The sequence below is a fragment of the Pundamilia nyererei genome, unplaced genomic scaffold (assembly GCF_000239375.1).
Source record: "Pundamilia nyererei isolate P.nyererei 1_Seehausen unplaced genomic scaffold, PunNye1.0 scaffold00260, whole genome shotgun sequence".
Lineage (NCBI taxonomy): Eukaryota > Metazoa > Chordata > Actinopteri > Cichliformes > Cichlidae > Pundamilia > Pundamilia nyererei.
The window spans coordinates 280,351-302,709 of NW_005187661.1; the positions used below are offsets into that span (position 1 = coordinate 280,351).

Consider the following 22,359-nt stretch of genomic DNA (forward strand, 5'->3'; position numbering starts at 1 on the left):
AGCTGTTCCATGAAGCGAAACACATGTGCTGACACAATCTTTATATTTATATTAGGCCTCTTTTATTTTTGTGATAGGACGGTCGAACAGACAGACGGAATAACATGCAGGAAATGGACCAGGGAAGAGTCAAACCGCTGTTACAGCCATTCGGCATAAGGGTCAAACCACCAAATTATACTGAGACCCAGGCAGGATCTTTCTTCTTTCTTCTGCTCTGTAACTCACTTGCTTCGTAACAAACTAAACTTCATAATTAAACCAAAAGACTAGATTATGAAATGACAAATTTGAGGGATTTATGCAATCTATCTATGTCTATAAAATTAAGATTGTCACCTGTATTTTGCACATCCTTTGTATTAAATAAAGCATTTCTATTTGAGTGTGATGTATCCATGCCTTTCATCCCACTTATTAAATTTGGGGATGGAAAATGGTGGAGAGAGTTCATACCTTTCTTTTGAGAACAGTTACGCTGTACTCCAACTTTTCTTTGCACCCACTAGATTCACATTGTTTTCATTCTTCATTATATGAAAACATGTAGATATCATGGATGCATATCATGTAACAGGCTGGCTGGGCACCACAGTGCACCTGTCACACTGGCACCATCACTACATATCTGCAGTCTATGTATATGGTCTATAGTTGTTCAGTGTGAGAGTCGATAACTAGCACCCGAATGAGGACGGCGTCAGTAAGGAAGCAGGACGTGTTACAGAAAGACAGCATGACAACAGATGGATAGGACAGTAAAAATGAATCAACTCCCATAGGAAGGCTGGTGCTGGTGTATGCATCCGTGTGTGTGCGTGTGTGCGTGTGTGTGTGTGTGCGTGCGTGTGTGTGCGTGTGTGTGTGTGCGTGTGTGTGGTAAGTAGTGGTCCACACGCCACCCACATTCCACAGCTTGTATTCATTACCACAGATTCACGGAGTCCTCACTGTGACAAACACACACAGGCACATGTATGTACTGTACATTGGGACTGTAACTATACCATCATGTAAATATATCTATATTGAGTTTAACTCTTATTAGAGGGGAAAAAACATAAAAAACAAAATAAAAGAAATTTGCCCAAACTGCATGCTTGCTTCAAGATGTGGGAATAGAACATGTATGCATATATGTATGCATATGTATAGTCTCTGTGAATGGTACTCATGGCCATTGATCAGTGGTTGTTGATCAATGGTCATGAGAATTTGCATAATTAAGATTAAGGAACTGACCTCCCAGCCCATTGTTCCCTCAGTGGGCTGGTTTCAGTCATTATGCAAATGTGCTGTTTATAAGATTTGGGGAAACCTGCAGTCAGCTGAGACTGAAGATGTCACTTGGATGAGTGACGAAACTTTTCTCCCACAAAACGCTACGTCCAGATGAACAGAATCAACTTTTGAACATGTATGCACTTTATAACAAGCACACAGAGTTTGGAATAGTATAAAGTTGTCTCATAACACCAAACATCCACAAAATTCTTATTCAAAAAAATTCTTATAAGCAACAAGTCTGATAGTCAACTGATAAGTGAAATCAAGTTACAGTGTGTTGCCTCATTTTTCACAGAACCGGATGAGGCAACAGACATATAGATGAATCATGTCTGTATTTCTATGATAGCACAGCCACCATCTCTCCCACATCTAACACGACAAAAGCCTCCTATGCCTCTATCACTCAGCACCAGCTTTCCCTTCCACTCATCTATTCTTCACTGTCCCTCGAGCTCCTTTCTGTGGGATTACCCCCTAATGCCAAACCTAAACAGAGGCTTAGTGGCTGGCGACTGTGGATGTGGGTGTGGGGCTTAGCTGGGGCTGAATGTGATGCTTTTGGAACAGGATGAGAGCTGTCCAGCACAAGATCTCATTCATGGGACTGTGAAGCTGGTTATGAGGCAAGACCCACGAGGCAAGGTACCAGCTGATTAGCCAGAATGAAGCAGGTAACATAAAGACATCATGTTTCTAAGCAACTACACTCTTTCTGGTTATCTTGAGTAGCTTATCTCACCCATTCTTAACTACTACCAATGACAGTATGAAGCAAAACATGAACAACCCTAAAACTGCATTATGACACGGCTTTAACATGCACACGCACATTCTAGTCATTTTATTAAAACAGTAAGCTGAGCATCTGGATTGAACTGTTGATGCATTTCAGAAAACATAAAATAATTACCAAAACTTGCTCAAATTCATCATCTGACCATGATTATCATTGCACGTTCTGCAGTTCATCAGTGGTAATAGGTATTATAATGTTTCAGTCAGGACTACAGAAGCGGACCAGATTAGTGGAATCTCAGTCTCAACTCATTTGTATGGCACCAAATCACAACAACAGTTGCCTCAAGGTAACTTACAACTTATGTTGTAAGTTTAACCCTACAATACTACAATAATACCCTATATCACCCCTGCAGCATCAATAAAAAAACAAATTTGTATTTTGATTCTGTAACATATAATGTTTATTGCTGTTAAAATTAACGCCGTAACCGCATTAACGCGGCAAATCACTGCTAGCGAGTGCGTGGGGCTGTACGGCGTCAACGTGTTAGCGCAGTTAGCTTGTTAACACGTTAATGCTGTGCAGCCCCACGCACAGGACGATCTGCGCTAACTCGCTAACGGAGATTTGCTGCACAATGCGGTTATGGCGTTAATGTCATTTTAACGAGATTGTTATAATGTTATAATCCAACTTGTGGAGATTTGAATATATATTCTGCATTTCAGGCATGCCTTTGAAGCATCCAATACATTCTGAATTAGTACGACAATTCAATTCTTAAAAACACCTTTAACACAATCTTATTAGATATGATATCAGAAGGCTCAAGGAGATGTGTTTACTGTTGCAGCCTTGACAGATCCTCTGAGCTTCTGCAATGATGGCTATAACTCTGCCAACTCCAGCACACAGTGTACTTTACTATAATAGCTGATCTGGCACCAGATCCAACATTCACACTTTGGCACACTCTACAAAGGAGATTCATGCCCACACTGGCTTTTATTAATGTTAATAGAAATAGCTTTCCCCATCAGGATCTGCACATCTCAGCTTAGAAAGAGGCTGAATCAGGATGAATTAGCCTCAGGGTCAATACTTCAGCTCTGTGGTTCTTAATATTCGTGACAGGCGCTAGAACTTTTTGGCAGTCTGTCTTTATTTGATGATATAAACCAATACATTTAATCCCATCAAACATGTTACATTTTTGCCTGAAGAAAAATGAATATTTGTAAAAGTTTTCTGCTAGTGGAAAACTTTGTGTGGAGTCTGTCTTACCAACTTTGCTGATGTGCATAACACAAACTCCACTTATTTCTATTTCTTAGTTATTTAATGCCTTGAAAAAAAACTGCCCGCTCATTTTTTTCACAACCATTCACAGACCTATTCGCTGGTTAAGACTTGTTTTAATAGTTAAAGTTAGAATTTAGCTTAGGGTTGGGGAAAGGTTTCACCTTTATAGTTGTGATGTTTTTTGTTTGCTCAACCTGTGGCATTCAACCCTAACCCTATTCTGGTGCAATATGTCTTTTTTTTAAACTTATATTAAAAACAATTCACTTAAATGTTGGTTTTCAGGGAAACAGAAAATATTAATTCTAACTGGCACCCATCAAAATATGTTCATATTCTTCCCAAAAGTACGTTTTGGTTGCTGTCAGAATGGAGTCGGGGTTGAGGTTGAGGATCAATGTCAGTACATTTTGATTCAGAGAGAGCCTTACAGCCATACCTGTACATTTATATATATGTGGGTTAGAGTTAAGCTTCTTCCACAAACACCAGAGCAGGCAGTATCCACATGATTTCTGCACAAAATCTGAGATCTGAGAGGAGCTAATCAAAATGACAACAAGCCAACTGCTTGTTTGAAGTATATTGGCTCAGCGATTGTCAAGGAAGGTTACAAATAGATCAACAAAGCTTTTGTGAATTATTAATACGAAGAAAATGAAGTAGATATTTTTGGATATTCATACAATTTCATTCAGACACAGTCACACCTCTAATAGATTGCTTTTTTTCTTTGTCATACCTGCCTCGCCAAGGTAAGACAAGATCAGGGTTGATCTTGCGAATGAAATACTCTCCTCCCGGCTGTCGCCCATTGTAGCTTTGAATAGGTGTGTCATCAGAAGATTCCTCTTCCAAAAAGGGTTCCTCTGGTTTTGGCCTCATCATGCCAATGTATTTAGGCAGGAAATGTATGAACACCTGAAAAATCAAATGGAGGAATTCAGTGGTTTCACAGAGGTTTGTACTTTTGTTTCAAGCTGACCCAACTTAACCCAAGCATAAATTGCAACTTTATAGAAGGTATCTGTTTTACTCTGTGGCTTTACATGTAATGTCACTTTTCAAACAATGAATTCAGACAAACTACAATCAACAACTACTTAATTTAACACACTTTTGCAAAGTGCCTAATCATAAGAGTCAGCAAAAATTCAGAAGCTAATTGCTATTAGATTGTTAACTTTGAATGTCAACACTCATTCAATCGTATCCATTTTTGCCATCTGTAAGTGGTGCATTTTTATGTCCTATCCAACCAAATTTCATACTGACCTTTGTATTTTTATCATATGCTTACATACTTTCAAATTATAGAATTATAATGTGCACAAAACCCTTTTTAATGAATCTGTGGAACGTGGTTTAGTAAATTCTCACCTGCTTATTCTGCTGTTCTGCTATTCTGGTAATGCAGTTAAACATAATGAACCTTTATTCATTAATTATCAATCACATTTCATGTGTATAATAATAGATTAACACTATACACCCCTCTGCGTTTTTTGATAATATTAACGCTCTAAAGTTTAAGGCATCATATTTAGGAAAATTAACCCAGTATTTTTTGGGAGAAAGACAAAAGAACTACTTCTGGGGGGAAAATGTGAAAAGTTGTTTTTTGTTGTCTGTTTGCAAGACTTGAAAGAACAATTTGCTAAAAACACAAATGAAATATTCTGATTGGCTAAAATTAGGGTTGGGCGGGGCTAGGGCAGTCACAGATGGCCCAGCAGTGTAAATGTGAGCTTACAGTTAGAGAAAAATAAAGACAAAGTCTTCTTAACCCTCCTGTTATGTTGGCTGTCAAATTGACCCATTCTGGTGTGAAATGATCTACAGTATATTGTGTACTACAACGTCTCTGGAGACTCAGTATTTTCTCCCATTTCATAATGAGTGCTGTCAGATGGGAGACAGATACGGTGACAGTTATTATTATCCCATAAAAAAATAATAATGTTAAAGAGGTTTTTTTAATAATCGGTGTCATGAAAAACGATTATATTTTATATATAGGTCTTTCCAGCGTACTTTTAAAAAAATGATTCACGTTTTTTTGTAAAAATATATTCTCATTGAACCATGACCTGTAAGACTGTAACTAAACATGCCCTGGGTCAGGAACACAAAACACATTGCTGCACCTGAGAAACTGACATCACAGGACAGTTAAATTACATATAAAGTAACCTTTATGATATCCTCAAAGTTTAAGTATATTCATAAAAAAAATTATATGTGATCCATGATTTCAAATTCTTACATAAACATTTTAGATGATTATTAAATACCTTTCGGACCCAGCTTGGCATGATGTGTGTGCTAGGTGTTCGGTGATGCAGGTTGAGGACTACCACACTTAGGATGACAGAGAAGGTCACCAAGATCATAGTGAACATGACGTAGTTGACAATAATTGGGATGCCGAGGGAAGTCTCTGGGACCCTGTCAGCCAGCAGCAACATGAAGACAGTCAGAGCAATGAGGACGGAAATGGAAAGAGTCATTTTCTCTCCTGTAAAGAAAAGGGACAAGTTGACAAATTAATTATGACAGTAAGGTAGAAAACATTTTGTCTGTAGACAGTGTTATACTAACAAGAGCAGAATTCAAGACATTAAGGAACTTGCTATCAAGAGACTTGCTGATATTTATCAGACTCAGGCTGATTTCCATCAATTTCAGGGTTTAGCAATTGGCTCTAATCTGGTTATACACTGAGGTACTATATCAAACTGCTATCTTTTAGTCAGTGGTATCTTAGGCCGAGCAGCCTGCTAGGTTTGTTATACACTTGTAAAAACCCTGAAGCTTTCCGTTGAATATGTTCTGCTGTTTTGTTTGTTTTTTCATTGGCAGTGAAGCATTATTATGAAATGTGTCTGCAAAACGACAGTTAATAACAGTGATCCATCATTCACCTTCAATGTATTGTAGATCAATACAGTTCTTTAAAGGTCGCCCTGACTTACAGAGCAGCTCAAATTAGACACATGCTTGTTGTCATGAGATTAGGCAGTGTTTCACTTCCTATGCTTGCTCTTGGCAATGATGTGTAGTCATAATGTCACAACATGTCACATGTGCTGACCTGCTCCAGGAGGCAGGTAGAAGACAAATATAGCCAACACGCTGGTGAGGATACAGGGCACAATGATGTTGATGATGTAGAAAAGAGGCTTCCTCTCTATGATGAGATAGAAGGTGATGTCCTCATACAGGTCCTCCTTAACGTTCTTTCTTGTTGGTTTGTGACAAATGGCCCATTCACCATTCTCTGTCCAAGGTGAGGCGCAAGGAGAAGAAGTTAAATGTAAAGAGGATTTATTCTAAATCAGACACAGTCTGGTAAATAAAAAATGAAGCCACTTAAAAAAATGTACGTACAGAACACGTAAAGCACAGGTGTCAAACTCCAGGCCTCGAGGGCCGGTGTCCTGCAGGTTTTAGATGTGTCCTTGATCCAACACAGCTGATTCAAATGGTTAAATGACCTCCTCAACATGTCTTGAATTTCTCCAGAGGCCTAGAAATAAACTCATCATGTGATTCAGGTGTGTTGACCCAGGGGGAGATCTAAAATCTGCAGGACACCAGCCCTCGAGGCCTGGAGTTCGACACCCCTGACGTAAAGGTTCACAAAAACAGGACAAATACTGAAAAGCATCACTATGTGCACCAACCAGTGAAAGCGTTCTCATCTATTACAATCTCTTGGATCTCTTTGCCGTCATCATCCAGAAAGTATTGCAGGTCAACCTCAGAGGAATCATAGGTGTACGAGCGGAAAATCATGCTGCAGTTTTGCCAGTCAAATGGGAAGTACGCCACCTATAGATTGTTAAATGAAAGTCAACATATCATTTTGAAGATGACTCTCAAAAAAGCTCCAAGGAGGAACCGTCTATGCACTGGTACTGTTTCAATGGAAACAAGCTTAGACTGTACCTCTATAGAGCAGGAACTGCGGTAGATGGCGGGTGGAAGCCAGTTAACAGTGCCGTCACTGTAAATCAAGACATTGACGTACAGAGCCACATCAAACTGGCCGTCATTACTGAAGGAAGAGAAACGTGACATTTATTGAGACAAAGTATCTATCCTATCACAGCATCAAACAAATGTTGGTGCTGATCAATCTGACACGATGTGGCGTGTCCAAACAAATACTATGATTGTTTTGATTATAATCCAAATAGACAAATTAAAAAGTTCATCTTGACAGGAAGTCAGGGGATCATTGAACTTATTATAAATCATCCAAGAAGAAACATGAATTGGCAGTACTACTCACTACTTGAAATATTCTAAGTCTTGGCCAAATGTGGTGGACCAACCTCGTCTTTAGAGCAGGCACTCTGTTAGTCATGATGCAAGATGTTGTAAGTGTGAGTGCAGTCAGGACACTCACTTGTTTATGAGGTAGATGTCAGGTCGCCACACCTTGTTGGGAGGAATTCTCAGAACATTAATGTCGTCATATTCAGCTGGGTTCCAGGACAGCCTGTAGTCTGTCCATTCCTGCAAGGATGAACAAAAGGAGAAAGGCAAAGTGAATCACGAAAAAGAAAAAGAGTGAACAGCTGAACAGACAACAGGTGATGTCCCTGTCATTCCCATCTTTGATTCTCCAGCGTTTGGCAAGTCATTTAATCCCACTGACATAAACATTCACAATCAAGCACACATACTGTCACAAACAGAGCAGCCATCCTGAAATCTAATCAGCGAGGGCGAGGGAGTGAACTGAGACAGTGAGTCAGAGAAAAAGAGAGATAAAACATGAAATAATTTGTAGTTATGAAAAGTGACAAGTCCGTTTGAGGGCAGAGCGAAGGAGCACAGGAGAGAGGCGTCAGAGCAAGGCTCACTAATGAAGATGAATGTTTTCATGCTCATACCAGATTCATGAACACGTTAGTCGTCATCTCGCCGTTCTTCTCATTCTGCAGTGGGATAATAACAGGGAGAGGGGTGGACGTACGTACATTAGTGATGCCACCATATCTTGTTGTGTATGACAGTACCATTACTTTCAGACCTCCTCTATTGAAACTAATCGAGACAGATGAGTGTGATCCTGGTTCTATTCAAACTCAGCAATCAAATTACATTTTAGGTAAAAGATAGAGTGGGAATGTATTTTAGACATGGTGTAGAAGCATACAATGCGATGAAGTAATTGTTTCCTTCCTTTCTTTAGCATATTTTTTTTCACAGTTACATATTTCCAATCATTAAAATAATTATATTATTAGATAAAGAAAATAAATACAAATTGTAGTTTTACCCGGTGCTATGTAAAGAAAAGTAATTGCCCCTTAAATCTAATTACTGGTTGTGCCCTCCTCAGCAGCATGAACTGCAATCAAGCGTTTGTGATAACTGGCAAAGAGTCTTTCGCAACACTGTGTAGAAATTTAAACCACTCTTCTTTGCAGAATTGTTTTGATTTGGCCACAGTAGAGGGTTTTCAAACAATGCATGGCAAGTTTAAAGTCTTTCAAAAGCATCTTAATTGGAAATAAGTTCAGACTGCTTTCTTTGAGCCAGTCAGAGTTGGACTTGGATGTATTCTGGATCATTATCCTCAAATATGCTTCAGCATTGGACATTGTTCCACCAATTACAGCAAGTCATCCAAGCCCTGAAGCAGCCCTGGACCATCACTTTACCACTACCATGTTTGACTATTGGTACGATTCTTTTCATGAATTCTGTTAATCTTACAACAGATGTAACTAGACTCAGACCTTCAAGTTCCATTTTTGTCTCGTCAGTCTACAGAAAATATGTTTCAAGGACAATGTGAGATGAGCCTGTGGTGTCGTTGTTGTTGTTGTTTTTGGTCAGCAGTGGTTGTTGTCTCCTCAGAACTCTCCCTGGATGCCAATTTTTGCTCATTCACTTTCCTATTGTTGAAACATGAACACTAAACTTAAATATGACAAGTAAGGCCTGCAGGTCTTCAGATACTGTTCTGGGTTCTTTTGTGATCTCTTTGATGAGTTGTCAGTATGGTCTTGGAGTAATTTTGTTAGGCCAACCAGTTAGAAATGGCTTTGATGTCAACGACTTTGTATGTCAATGGTTTCATTAGATCCTGGCATGTTGTGCTGCTGTTTGAGATCTTTTATCTTACTTCATTTTGTCAGAGTTTCCATTTAAGTGATTTCTTCATTTGAGAGATCACGTAGGGCCAAGTAAGTTTGGATAGTCTTGTTACAGATTAAGAAAGGGATTTGGCATTTCATTTATTGTGCTGTAATATTTTTGGATTTGAAATAGCTAAAATTTTAGTTTAAACTGGTACATATAAAGCCAGCCCTATCCAGAATCCTTAACTGGTAGGATGTAGAATATTTTGTTTGCATGTCTGAGGGAATATTTATGTTTATGTTGTTCATTTACCAAGCTGACAAGCTGAGAGAGGGTCATCCCCACCCGCACCGTCACCTTATCCTCCCAGTAACGAGCTGGTCTCACTTTCATGTTGTAGTTTTCAAATAGCTTCTGATGAAGCCTTCTCTCTGTTTCAGAGGCTCCTGCATGAAGGCATGAATGCAGACACATAGTATAATGAAGAGAAAATGATAAAAAAAACAAAAAAAACATCTGCAAAAGGAACAGCAGTGATATTAAGAACAAAAATGCAACAAAGAAAAAGGAAGGATGAAAATCTGGTGAAGGGAAGAAGTGGTAAAATAAAGAGAGACAGCAAGGCCTTAGAGATCCTATAAAACAAATAGATCTTTCAATGTGAAATTTTGCATTTTATACATGAAATCACAAAAAAAGAAATGGCACTGGAGTCACAAATGAAAATTCTGCAGTGGCATAGATGGCAGTTATCTCACCAATGCCCTTAAAGAGTCCGTCATCAGGCCTGTTGTTTCATATTTAACTATGCAACTGTAGTAACTGTGCAGGCTACTACAGTTAAATAGTTGTAGAAAATTAGAAATGCCTCATCCATGTTTTTGCATCTTCCAGATTTGTGTTTTACTCTAGTATTAGCAAGCAGAAGATGCAGAAATCTGAGCTCTTTACTTTACATTAGAAGAAGATGACCGGACTTTTTCATCTACGTTCTAAAGTTATCATTCTGTTCTGTCACATAACTACAGTGATAGATCCTCATATCAAACCTGGACAAGTCTCAAATAATGATGTCAGTGTGTGTTTAAGTGATCTCTGTGTGCCAACAGCTCTGTCTCTCATCCACTAGTTTCAACTGTGAATCTTACAAAACAGCAGAGCTGGGAATTAGTATAATGTCTATAAATGCATGTAAATGTTGTATAGCCTATTTTATTACAAATTAAAATAAAACATTGACCTTAGATCTATTACCACTTAAAAGTTTTACGTTTGTTAGATTGTCAGTCACTTGCATACTTTTGGCATGTTCAAAGGTGCTATAGAAGTAAGGTTTAATTGACTAAAAAAAAAGCGAAAGACTTGAACAATTCTTAGTGTATGTGAGTGAGATAAAGTTCAACACAAGCAAGTCACATGTTGATTTGTGGATTTGAGTCACTGACACCAAACCACAGCATGTTTGCTCTTCAGGAATCACTGAGTCAGGCCTGCAGTGGTGTGAGGTTCAGTTCCCACTGAGATTAGCTACGCTAAAAATATCATCTAATCTATATTGTGGACAGACCGCTGCTCTGTTATGTTGTTCATACTCAAACACGTATCAGCAGGCTACTTATTATTATTAGTTAGAATTTACAATTATTCTGAATATCAATACTGCATTTGTGAGATATGGTCGATTTACATGAGCAAATAAAAGTGATAGATCTAAAGTTTATGATTATAAAGGGGCCAAAGACATAACAGCAGTGTGAGATAAGGCAGGATAGGCCCCGAAACACAACTTTATTCCTGGAATTACAGAATACAAACTTAAACCGGGAATATGCTAGGAGTCAAACTAACACACAGGCAGAACACACAGCCAGGGAATGAGGGAGAGCACGACAAAACACACAAGGAAATGCAGACAGTATAAACACAGGGAATCAAGGCAGAGTGGAAACACCTGGGAAACACAGCTGGATAATAATCTAACAGGCGAGTGAAGCAAACCATGAACCATCAGTTTTACTTCATGAGGATGAAGCACACTGTCAAAATAAAACAGGAAGCATGAGAAACACACTGAGATTCAGACTGACTAACTACAGGGAACTGGGGAACGAGGGAGCAAGACAAGACATGGAGACACAGAGTGACGGCAAGAGAACGAGGGACAGAACTGAACATACATAACAAGACATGATAGACTCCACAGGTAGGCAGCACAAACGCTGGGTCAGAGACCCAGGACCATGACAATCATATTTTTAACTATGCTTTTTAGGAAATCCATCCTTCTACTTGTGTTGTTCTTTTCAATAATGTGTAGGACAGAACATGGCACGGCTTAAAACTAACTAACTAAAAGAAATGCATTGATTTGTTCAAACATTTCAATGCCGTCACAGATCTCCAGGTAAAGTTTGCAGAAAGTGTCTAAAACTGTCAACGCAAATCTAAGCTGAAGGTGTAGGATCTTGATTTGTATATGCATGTCATGATGTGTACTTCTTGTATACTTGTGCCCAGGCACCTAAATTAGTAATGAAATCTATAATGTCATCATACAAACACATTACACAAGTTTTACAAATACTGTATACTTAATGAACCGAGGCATAAATTAAAATTTGTAATCAACTTAATTTATTTACTGTTATACTGTTATACTGTATCCAACATCTGTTGAAAAGAAAGGATATTTGAAAACTGGAAATCAGCCTATGCTGGAGCTCAAACCAAGACATGAATGCATGTGTCAGATTAACACACATAAAGGAGATTTCGCTCAACCCAAAGCTGTTTTGTTCTTAGTTTGTGTCCGTGAGGAGACAATTATGATAAACACGAAGAAATATTAATCAACATCAGTTTCTTAAATGCCAAAAGAATTGTTCTGAGGGAAAAAACAAACCAAACCAAAAGAAACACAGATAAAGCCATGTTAAACTTTCCACTAGAAAGGAGAAGATATGTAAAAAATAAAGTTTTTATAGGTTTGGTTCTTGAAAGCAAAAATATAAAGAAATTAGGGGCGGCTCAAAACGTTTGCGCAGTACTGTAAATTAACTGCATCAGTAGAATTGTACTTAGACATTATTATTACTATTATTATTATTATTATTATTATTATTATTATTGTCATTTAATCTCTGTCAAGTTATAATGTTTTAAAAAGACAATGTCTTAGAAGTCATGTATCACAGAAAGCTCAGCATTAGGGACTCTTTCTTTCCAAATATGCGATTAAACAGCATGTGGCAAAGACAGAGGACAGACGGGACACGCAGGAGAGGCAGGGCAGGTGCTGGTGGTGTACGATGGGTAGCAAAGGTGACTGAGCTAATGTAATTGATATGTAGTAAGGGAATAGGATCAAAGGGATGGCTGAGATACCAGCTCCATCGGGGACAAAATTAGATTCTGATTAACGAACAATGATGTGTTAATGTGATTCATTATATGTTCCAGAGGAGAAGAAGGAGGCCACTCTTGTTTTCAAGTGGACAACATCTGTGGAAGGACATAAAATACAGGCTTTGTTCCCCTGGGACTGCAGTTTAATCACTGGTGAAACATACCTGTAAATTCTCACTGGCTGTATGACAAAAGGTCAAGAAATGGCCACAATCATGGTGGAATTCACCTGTGCAGCTTGTTTTTTTTTTGTCATTCATTTATTTCTTTTGCTTTTCACTCACATTATGGTGTCAGGAGGTCAAGGTTATTGTAGGGTCTTTACCTTACTATAGGAAGCGCCTTGAGGGAACTGCTGTTGTGAATTGGCACTATATAAATGAAACTGACCTTGAGCTGAACCTGGTTAAATCAATTTTAATCATGATTTTAACGCCTAGCCTTTCCCACTCAAAAATGGGGGAATTAAAAAAAAGAACATCAAGAAAAAAACCAGGAGATGGAATCAATAGCAATTTAACTGGAGTGACAGGGTGAAGTTGTGGATGTGAGATACTTGTGTGTTATCTGATTTGACTGGAGCTGTCTGATTCAAATTATGCCTCGATTCCTCCACGTGAAAACAGATTCCCTTCGATCCCACCAGGAAATAGTTAGCAGTTAGGACACATAGACGAATAGGAACACTGCACCGCAGGTCACCAGCAACCATGGTTGTTTGTTTTTAGTTGAAGTTAAAAGTTAACGGCAGTTTTCCATTTTTTAATGTTGTTCCTTTGTTTTGTTTTTTTAGTATAATGAACATTTCACTATGTAGGTTTTGATTTAGATGGAAGAGAAACATCATGTCTCTCTTCTGAAAATACTTATTAGTAAACATGCTGCTATTAGTTCCAGGAATGCTCATCAGCCAGATTTATGTGGCCAGATTACGCGACATTTAATCAGCTTAGCATGATTCATCTTAAAATCTATTTTTAAACATCCTCAAACCATGAAAACTAGTGTCACACACTGGCATTCCTAAATACGTCCTTACCAGTGAAAGTAAGGCAAAGGCAGCCACACACGAAGAGAAAGGTATTCATCCTCATGCTAGTGCTCAGGTACATCTTCATTTGTCCAATAATGGCAATCATATCATCTTCTGGACTCTTTGTTAGCCAACCAAAGGCTCTTCTAGCGGCCACAGCCAGTCACGTCCCACCTTCACCTGGATACAAGGTGAATGGTCACCCCCTAAAAGCTCAGGAAAATCAGTGCCCTGCTCCAGCTGGGTTACAGCTAGTTAACACCCCGAACGGCACACGCTCTTCAGCTAACGACCCTGTCTCCTGTCCTTTCGTCTCTTTTGTGGCCATGACTCTCTGGGTGAAACCATGACCTGATTGGATGGATGTGCTGGGGGGGGTGCGCTTGTACTAGGAACTCTGAGGGACAGGCACCTGTTGGTGCTCACCAATCTGAGGTTAGCACTGCGGGGATTGTGTGTGGGAGTAAGAGGAAGTGGAGGGGGTGGTATGGCTATGTGCTGTGGGTTATGACAATGGAGATATTTTTGGGAAGTTGATTGGGGGGTTGTCGGTAGGCGAAGGATGATTGGTGGTGCTGTAAAGCTGACGTGGGTCATGCTGTAGGTGGCTTCTCTGGCTCTCTTAACTTTTAATGCCTGCTTGATTCCTTCAGCTATTCATCTTCCCTGGTAAATCAAATCTTCTCTACCTCCTTCAAGGCTTTAAATATTCATTTTCAGCCTCCCACCTTAGGGGTTGTTGCAGTCATACCCATTGCACTGTGCTGTGTGTGGTATCATCTGGCTGTTATATCCCTGAGTTAAATTGGTTTTCAAATATTAAGCAGTTTTCTGAAAAGGTGGACAATGAAAAAATTATTAAGCTCATTAGTTTTACAGGAATAGCTTGTCATCAAAGTTTTATTTTATGTCCTTTAAACAGGTGTGCAAAAGTATCCTGGGGGGAAAAATGCAGTAATTTAAAGGCACTATGTGTGGAATTTTGACTTCCCAGCTGCTGCCCCCTAGTGGTGTGACACCAATAAGAGCAGTTTATATCCACCAAGACTCAAAACTTCATCCATATCATGCAGGAACTGAGCCCCAGGATCCAGAAGGTCAGTGTTTTTAATTTCAGCTTAATATTGTCTGTGTCCTTGCATTGATATAGAATCCTTCCAAGCCCATCTTTTACGCAGATCCACCATTTTTTGAGTAATCCTGAATATAAAGAGAGAGACAGTGACGAACCACCACAAACACTGAATTTATTGTCTAATTTTTCTACAAATCAAAAGTAGCAAAATCGATTATGCAATTTAAAAATAAAAAATGATTTTAAACCAAAACAATATTTCAAGGCCGTGCCTGTCAAAGACGATTGCTATTTCCATGTGCGTCAACGTTTTTTGCGTGACATGGCGTACAAACCCATCAACATTTAGAAAGGTCATCTCCACACAGAAGGAAGGAAGTGGCACAGAGATACAGACAAAAGCAGGCATTCACAGATTTGACACTGATTAAGTCAGCTACAACATGAAGAGGAAGAGCAGGAGTGGAGGGGGGCTGCAAAGCAACTTGCAGTGGCACAGCAACCATAGACAGGCTAAAGTTTAATCCCTACAATATATGAGATTTGCAAAGTTGGGTGCGTAGAACAGTATCAGCTGATCTGCAGGGATTGTAGACTGGGTTTGACTTTGTGACCTCCATCAGTTAATGCTATGCTTATTTATATTTATGTTCATAGAAATAGTGAAAAAAATTATTTTTTTTACTGTTTAAAACAATGTTGATGTTCTGGTAAAAAAAAACCTAAATTGATTAAATTATGAAATAAACTTGTTTTGAGAATCTTTCTAAACAGCACAAGTGATGGGGTTTGTCTGTTCTTTAGGTACAAATTCCTATAAAAACTATGGCTTTAGTCACACTGTGATTTAAGGAGCTGAAAATGAAAGGCTCTGCTTCACAGATACTGTGGCGTGATGAAATCTAGAATTACCAAACTTCTTGGCAGGAGCAGGGAGGTGATGCCAATACTGATGGAGAGGTCTTAGTAAAAAGCACCTCAGCATTGCTGATTCTGAGTTTGATGTGAGCTCGAGGCAAGAAAAGATGTGGATGAAAGTATAAAAATGGAGATGGATGTTTTTTGCCATAGAGGGCTGCGAGGACTACAAGCGTAATGATCGATGAAGCAAAGGCCCCCGAGTGAACTCCGGATTCTGCTCTATCTCTGATCCTTCGTGTTGCTTTTTACGAAGCTGATGTCTATATTTCAAGCCTCATAAAGTTCATCTTTCCTCCATCCCCTACTCTCTGTCTCTGCCTTTAAATTTCTCTCCTCTCAGTTGGGTCATTCCATCCTCTCTCCCTCATGCTGGTGAGCCCTTCCAGTGTGAAAACATAAAACTATAAATCAACAGCAGATTGAAACTTAAGTGAGGGGAAAATGCCTCTGACTTGACCTCCTCTGAGCTGCCATTCTCAGCGTGAATACATCATTCAGAATGACCTCTGTGTTTGTTTTTGTGCAGCCTGGCTTCTCAAAGCTACTCTTTCATAGAAGGTTATGTGTTAGACGGGAAAGGGAACAAGTGCAATTCAACCACTAGTGTAGCGATAACGTCACATATGGTGGTCTATAATACTGAGGGGCTATCAGTGCTGTCGCCAAGGTGGGCTGCCGTGGACTGGCAGAATTTCAGCCCCCAAATACTTGCGCTAATAGATCTCAGTGAGAGAGTGTATTTACACAGAGAAATAACAGGGAAGCCCATGCAGTAGTGTCCGGTGACCAGTGCCAACATGTGGGGATATTAATAGCAGGGTGGGCAGGTGATAGCATTCTGAGAACAGATGGAGCCTTTGATATTCTCCCCTCAGATCTCTATTTAAAAGACAAAAGCAAAATGAAAGCACAAGACCAAGAGGACAGGTGTGGTAGAAGGGACATGCAGCATGCGTGTGTCCAGACAAAACGAGGCACCGAGAGGCACGAGTCTTCTCTATTATTGGGAATTCCATTGGCTGTTGGTGCAGCAGATGAATGGGGTTGGTGTGCTGCTCCGTAACATACACCAATGCCTGAAATGCAGAGGATTACTGTGTCTGCAGAAATATACCGCAAAGCATGTGCCACTCTCCAGCACATTCTGACATAGGCTTGCAGCACGCTCATTATAGGGCCTGGTTTGTCTTGGTGTTTATGTGTTAACACCACATATGAACACCCAGTCCTGGAGCCACACTTCAAACCCTACTACAGCTAATAACAAAATAAAAAAATCCCACGCTGGTAGTTTATATTGTAGCATTTATACGCATGTATGGTATGCTAACATTGGTTTAGTAGTTACATTTCATGCAATTTCATCAATGCATTTATTATTTTTTGTTATTTTAATTATTTTAAAATTTTAACATACAAACTGTCACTGGCAACACATCTGGAATTAGGAGAAGGGTTTGGGCCAGATTAATCTTCTGAGGTAAACCTACCCTGACTAAATAGTTTGGAGACTTGTGAAATGTAAGTAGTTTTCCATGTGATGTACATCAGAATTGTTATTTTCTTTGTTTTCTTTTACAAATTCTGGTTGAGTCAGGTAGAGTCAGCATCGATGAAAATTATCGCCCCTTTATAGTCACGTCTTTGAGTCTGCTAAAGCCCAAATTAACTAAATTTCACCATAGGATGATGGGTGTGTCCATGTCTGCAACAGAGTGTAACCCTGTTAACATTCTGGTATCCAAGTCCTTACAGTGGAAACCTAACCATTTATTTTGGTTGAAGCCAAAACTGTTTGGGGTTTTTTTTTTCAGCTGTTTTTGATTTCTGTGTGTCCGATTATTGTCTTTGTTTCTATAATGAGAAAACTTGGAAAGCAATTATATAAACACAAAAATTGCATATTGTAATTGCCTATGAATGGAGCTAGGGTTGGGGTTATCTAGACCATAGACCTTATTTAGTCCTAACTTATAACCCTAATCGTAGGCTTGCAAAGTACATTATATGAATTTGGGGTTTTGAAAGCTTTTCTCCCAAATCTAACAAACACAGTAAAAGTTTAAAATTCTACAAATCTAAAAAGAACACCATAAAATCCATATGGTTTGTCAGTTACTGGCCCTTTAAGTACTAGTACAGCTATAATTTAAAAAGGCATTGTGTGTTTTGTGATGAGGCAATGCATTGGAAACTGTACTTATTTTAACAGTTACAATTGTCTTCCTCTACATGTACATCAAGGGATTCGTAACTTCCAGCAACATGGTTCATGAAAATCAGACACCCCTGTGCTTCAGAAGGGCTTGAAGGGGTCCGTAGGGGTATGGTTGAAGCTAGCATCGGCGAAGATGGCCAGCGTGCCCACAGTGGTGAAAACGACGAAAATCCACAGGAACATCCGGTCCACCACCATTGCCACATATTGCCAATCTTCTTTCAGCTAAAAGAGGCCAGCGAAAGACAAGAGATTAAAAAGAGAAAGAATGGGTACGATAGAAAGAAAATGAATATAAGGAAAGGAAAACAGTGGGAAAATGGCAAAAGACAGACAGACACAAGAGACAAAAAGACAACAGTACAAACGTCAGAAATAAAGCCATGTTGTTCAGATAAAAAGTAGAGAGGAAGAAAAAATGGAAGGACAATAAACATATTAATGCTCTAAGGTTTAAGTAAATGATAGCTCTAACCCTAACCCTGTGATAATAGGTTGGTTCTCCTCAAAAATGTCATCTCAAATCTTGACAATTAGGGGACAAAGAAAACTGTCATTCTAAGTGATATGCATTACAAAAACACTTTTGCTTGGTTTATGTTTAGGGCTTAGGGTTAGGGGTCATCACTAAAGACAACTTAGATATTCAGTGATTAAGCTTTATCTGTTGAATGCTCGAAATGATCAAACCCTGCCCTTCACTCCAGATGTGACCTTGTGGATCTTAGAAGGTTAAACGTGCTCAAACATTCAAACTTACCGCTTCATAGTCTTTTTCAGCCTGCAGAGCCTCGGCTATGTATGTGATGGCCTCTATGGCTGACTTGAGCTCATCAGGTAGTGCAAGGTAGCTACTGGGGCCATCAATGAACTTCCTCAGGTCTGTGCATATGCCATCCGGCTGGTACCTTCATGACAGCACAATTATAATAATGTTACAGAAAAGTATCAATAATAAACAAAATATTGTGATGGTAAATATATATGTCTGGACGGATTCAGGAAAAAGACAGAGTGTCAACACCCAAAGACAACAAATGCACACGAGCGTGCAGAATGTAGCGATGTGTGAGCAGGTGTCAGCCCACGCTAATTAAAAGCTGTAAAATAGCTCAGCTTTTATGAGCTGGGCTGCGCGTCTCCTTTGCACTCTACTGTCAACCACAGAGGAATAATGAGAAGGTCAGAGGAGCTCCCCGGGTCCCCCTATGCGAGTTTGTACAAGGCGCTGCCCTTCACATGCTGACCAAGCTGCTCTGTGTGTGTGTGTGTGTGTGTGTGTGTGTGTGTGTGTGTGTGTGCATGTTTCTGTGTTTAGTTGTTGCCCTTAGTTACCAACTGTCAGCTGCTACTGGGTGCCAGGAGTTATTGGGAGAAGCTAGTAGAAAGGTGTTGTGTGTACCTGTGTGACTCTGCTGTCAGCTATAAATACTGTATTAACGTGACAGTTCTAACTTTAGAGGTCAAGTTATTTTTCATTTCTTTATTTTCAAAACATAGAAAGTAAAAAATGTGTTACGTCAGTTAGTTACATCGCAAAAAGACAATCTTCGAAGGCACTATTATTGAACTTTATAATTTGCAATTATTATTTTATTTTATTTTGTTATTATCATGTCTGCTTTCAAACTAGTTAAAACAAAATATCCAAAATGCTTTTTTACAATTGTTTACAATTACAAAACATTTTATATTCATACAAATTAATACATATGTAGTTTACATATTTAAATACATGTATTTATGATGCGAGTAATTTATTGTTAAAGGGTATTTAACATTGTTTTGAATAAATAATGCATGAAATTTTATGACTCTCACCAATAACCTCAGACAAGCCTGTTATTAGAAGTTAATTCGTCATCAGCACCATAACAATATGATCAAACAAGTCATTAAATATGACCAAAATTTGTAATATATAGTTAGATTAGATCATGCTAACTGCTAACTGAAGCCTGCCTTGTCATTGATGAGTTACCGTTGCTATGACAATCTGGTAGTAAATGTGCTCAACTAAAAATCAAGAGCTCCCGCCATCCAGCCAAGAAGTAACGTACACGTGTGAATGCCCCGTTACTACTAGCACTATAATTATGAATGTTAGCCAGCTTTAACATCTGGTCAAACCACAGCAAGTATGTCAGTCTAGTATCAAAAATGTTAATTGTACTAAAATGGGCATTGTGGCATTATTTCCATCAGTCCGCTCTCGTGTGTCTGGATTTAAAAGCAAGAGAAAGACCGTGTTTCTAAGTTAGTCAGCACACTCTCGCACTAGCAACACAACAAGTCTTACACTTTCCTTCTTTTTCTACCCCCCAAAAATGTGTGCTCCTGGAATGCATTACTTTCAAATTTGTGCTCAATACCATGAAAAAAAAACATAACTTAACAATTCATTGTCATGAACATAAAAACATTTTACTTTTTCGTGACTATTTCACAAACCTCCGTTCAGATCAGACCGTTTCTTATGAATTCAACTTGTTATCATCACGAGGATGGAATTCTGACTTCTTGTTGAACACTGATATAGTCTTGCTTCACACAGTTGATCATTTACATTACATAACTCATTCCATAATTTTTCGGTAATAATTCTTGCACGGAATCATGCAGCATGTCCTTCAACAATAGCACATTAATTATGTCCTTGTTGCCTTCAGCAGAAAGACACACTAAGACCTCCTATACTTCTATGAACTTACGAAGTCATACAGCATGCAAGCACATCACAGCTGAAGTGCTTTTCTGAGAAGTAGCATTGCTTAAGTTCCAGCCTAAAACTTTATGGATTTTCACCTGACATTCAATGACCTCTACAAAGGCAGCACTTCTTTGCAGAGCAGCTGCTTTTCTTATGAAACACCTCAAATATTAAACACCTCCTTTAAAAAACATTGCAAAAAAACAAAAAAAAACAAAAAAGATTGACAGGATAGGCAGGTATCCACCAGAGGGCAGTGTAGCACAACGTTAAAAGTGGTAACCTCTCAGGCAGGACAGAGGAGACAGCTGCTTGGTATTCTTTGCATGAAATTAGAAGTTTGCAACGCAGAGCTGCCACCACTGCTCACCCTGCGAGTGTGGCAGGTGAAGAATCTGTGACCTAAGAAGGATGAAGTCCTAACAGGTTGAGAGAGAAAGGAAAAAGGGAGGGGGAGACACAGTGTGGCCTCTTAACCCCCTCCTCCCTTTTCCCTCCTGTACGGCTCAAAGCAGCACTTCATCAGCGAGAAGTAAATGAGTATTCAGGAGACTAATTCAACTAAAACTGGCTGCGTCTGGTGCCAAGACATGCACTAAACCCAATTAAGAGAGGCGCGCGAATGTACGTGTGGACCCAAGAGAGATACTGCTGTCTCATCAAATTCCTCTAACAGAGCCCCTCCCCCCCTCACTGTTCATTCACCTAGACAGTGACTCTAATGTGTCAGAGTCCATTTGGGTGGGTCATTATTGTTTTAGCAAAGATTCTTTCCCTCTAGACATATCTAATTTCTCCCAGGAGTAGAGATTGAGGGACAGCTACACTGTGAAGCAAACTTCATGGTGTATTGTGAGAGCAGCAGGAATGCACGTTAGTTGACAGTGTCGTATGGCTGATTGGGAAGACATACAGGTCCCCACCCTATGTAACTACTTAAGGAAGGTCAAAGAATTTTCATGCACAAAGGATCGAGACTGGGGTTACTGTAATTCAATTTGTTGCCAAATTGTGCAACACTGGCCTGCATCCAGCTCTTTACTCAACATCATCAGCAGCCCTCTGTGGAACTTTTGACGTAAACCTGCAAACTGAGTTTCAGTGGAGGTGTTTGGGTTTATAAAGCTATATATATATATATATATTGTAACATCTCAGAGTACTTTAAATAAAGATAAGACCTTGGCAGTAGTCATTACTGACGCTCAGACATCTGTCACTGAATAAAACAAAGGTCAGAAAGACCTCACAGAAGGAGATCTTAAACAGCCAATCTGTTCCTTCTTTGCAACAGCTCCATAAATGATGATTTGACAGTTTAAGCTTCAGTAGAAAGGGCATCGATACAATATGTGACAATATGAGACTTCAAAGAAGATATTTTAGTGCATTTAGTAAAATATTTTGGCATAGCAAAAGTACATAAAGTATAGTGGATGAAGTAAAGCGCATTTAAATACAAACACACACAAACTGCCTGGATCTCTCAGTGTAGATGAAAATGGAGATGCAGGAGGAGAAGGAACAGATGTGATGTGATAAAAGTTTATTAAGAGCAATG

At 39.1% G+C, this 22,359-nt stretch overlaps 2 protein-coding genes across 3 annotated transcripts in view; both read right to left on the reverse strand.

The window, feature by feature from the left end:
• Nucleotides 1–9,910, reverse strand: part of chrnb1l (cholinergic receptor, nicotinic, beta 1 (muscle) like) — a 12,225-nt gene extending 2,315 nt beyond the window's left edge. The window contains exons 1-8 of the mRNA XM_005750039.1: nucleotides 9,749–9,910; nucleotides 8,239–8,283; nucleotides 7,749–7,858; nucleotides 7,286–7,394; nucleotides 7,021–7,168; nucleotides 6,429–6,614; nucleotides 5,629–5,852; nucleotides 4,077–4,255 (exon numbers count right to left, since the gene is read on the reverse strand). Coding sequence (XP_005750096.1) covers nucleotides 4,077–4,255; nucleotides 5,629–5,852; nucleotides 6,429–6,614; nucleotides 7,021–7,168; nucleotides 7,286–7,394; nucleotides 7,749–7,858; nucleotides 8,239–8,283; nucleotides 9,749–9,910 — 1,163 coding nt within the window. The remainder of the gene's footprint in view (nucleotides 1–4,076; nucleotides 4,256–5,628; nucleotides 5,853–6,428; nucleotides 6,615–7,020; nucleotides 7,169–7,285; nucleotides 7,395–7,748; nucleotides 7,859–8,238; nucleotides 8,284–9,748) is intronic.
• Nucleotides 9,911–17,535: 7,625 nt separating this feature from the next.
• Nucleotides 17,536–22,359, reverse strand: part of chrnb1 (cholinergic receptor, nicotinic, beta 1 (muscle)) — a 24,801-nt gene continuing 19,977 nt past the window's right edge. For both annotated transcript variants that reach the window (XM_013915143.1, XM_013915142.1), the window contains 2 exons: nucleotides 18,849–18,996; nucleotides 17,536–18,313 (listed from right to left, as the gene is read on the reverse strand). In XM_013915143.1, coding sequence (XP_013770597.1) covers nucleotides 18,167–18,313; nucleotides 18,849–18,996 — 295 coding nt within the window. In that variant the 3' untranslated portion in view covers nucleotides 17,536–18,166. The remainder of the gene's footprint in view (nucleotides 18,314–18,848; nucleotides 18,997–22,359) is intronic.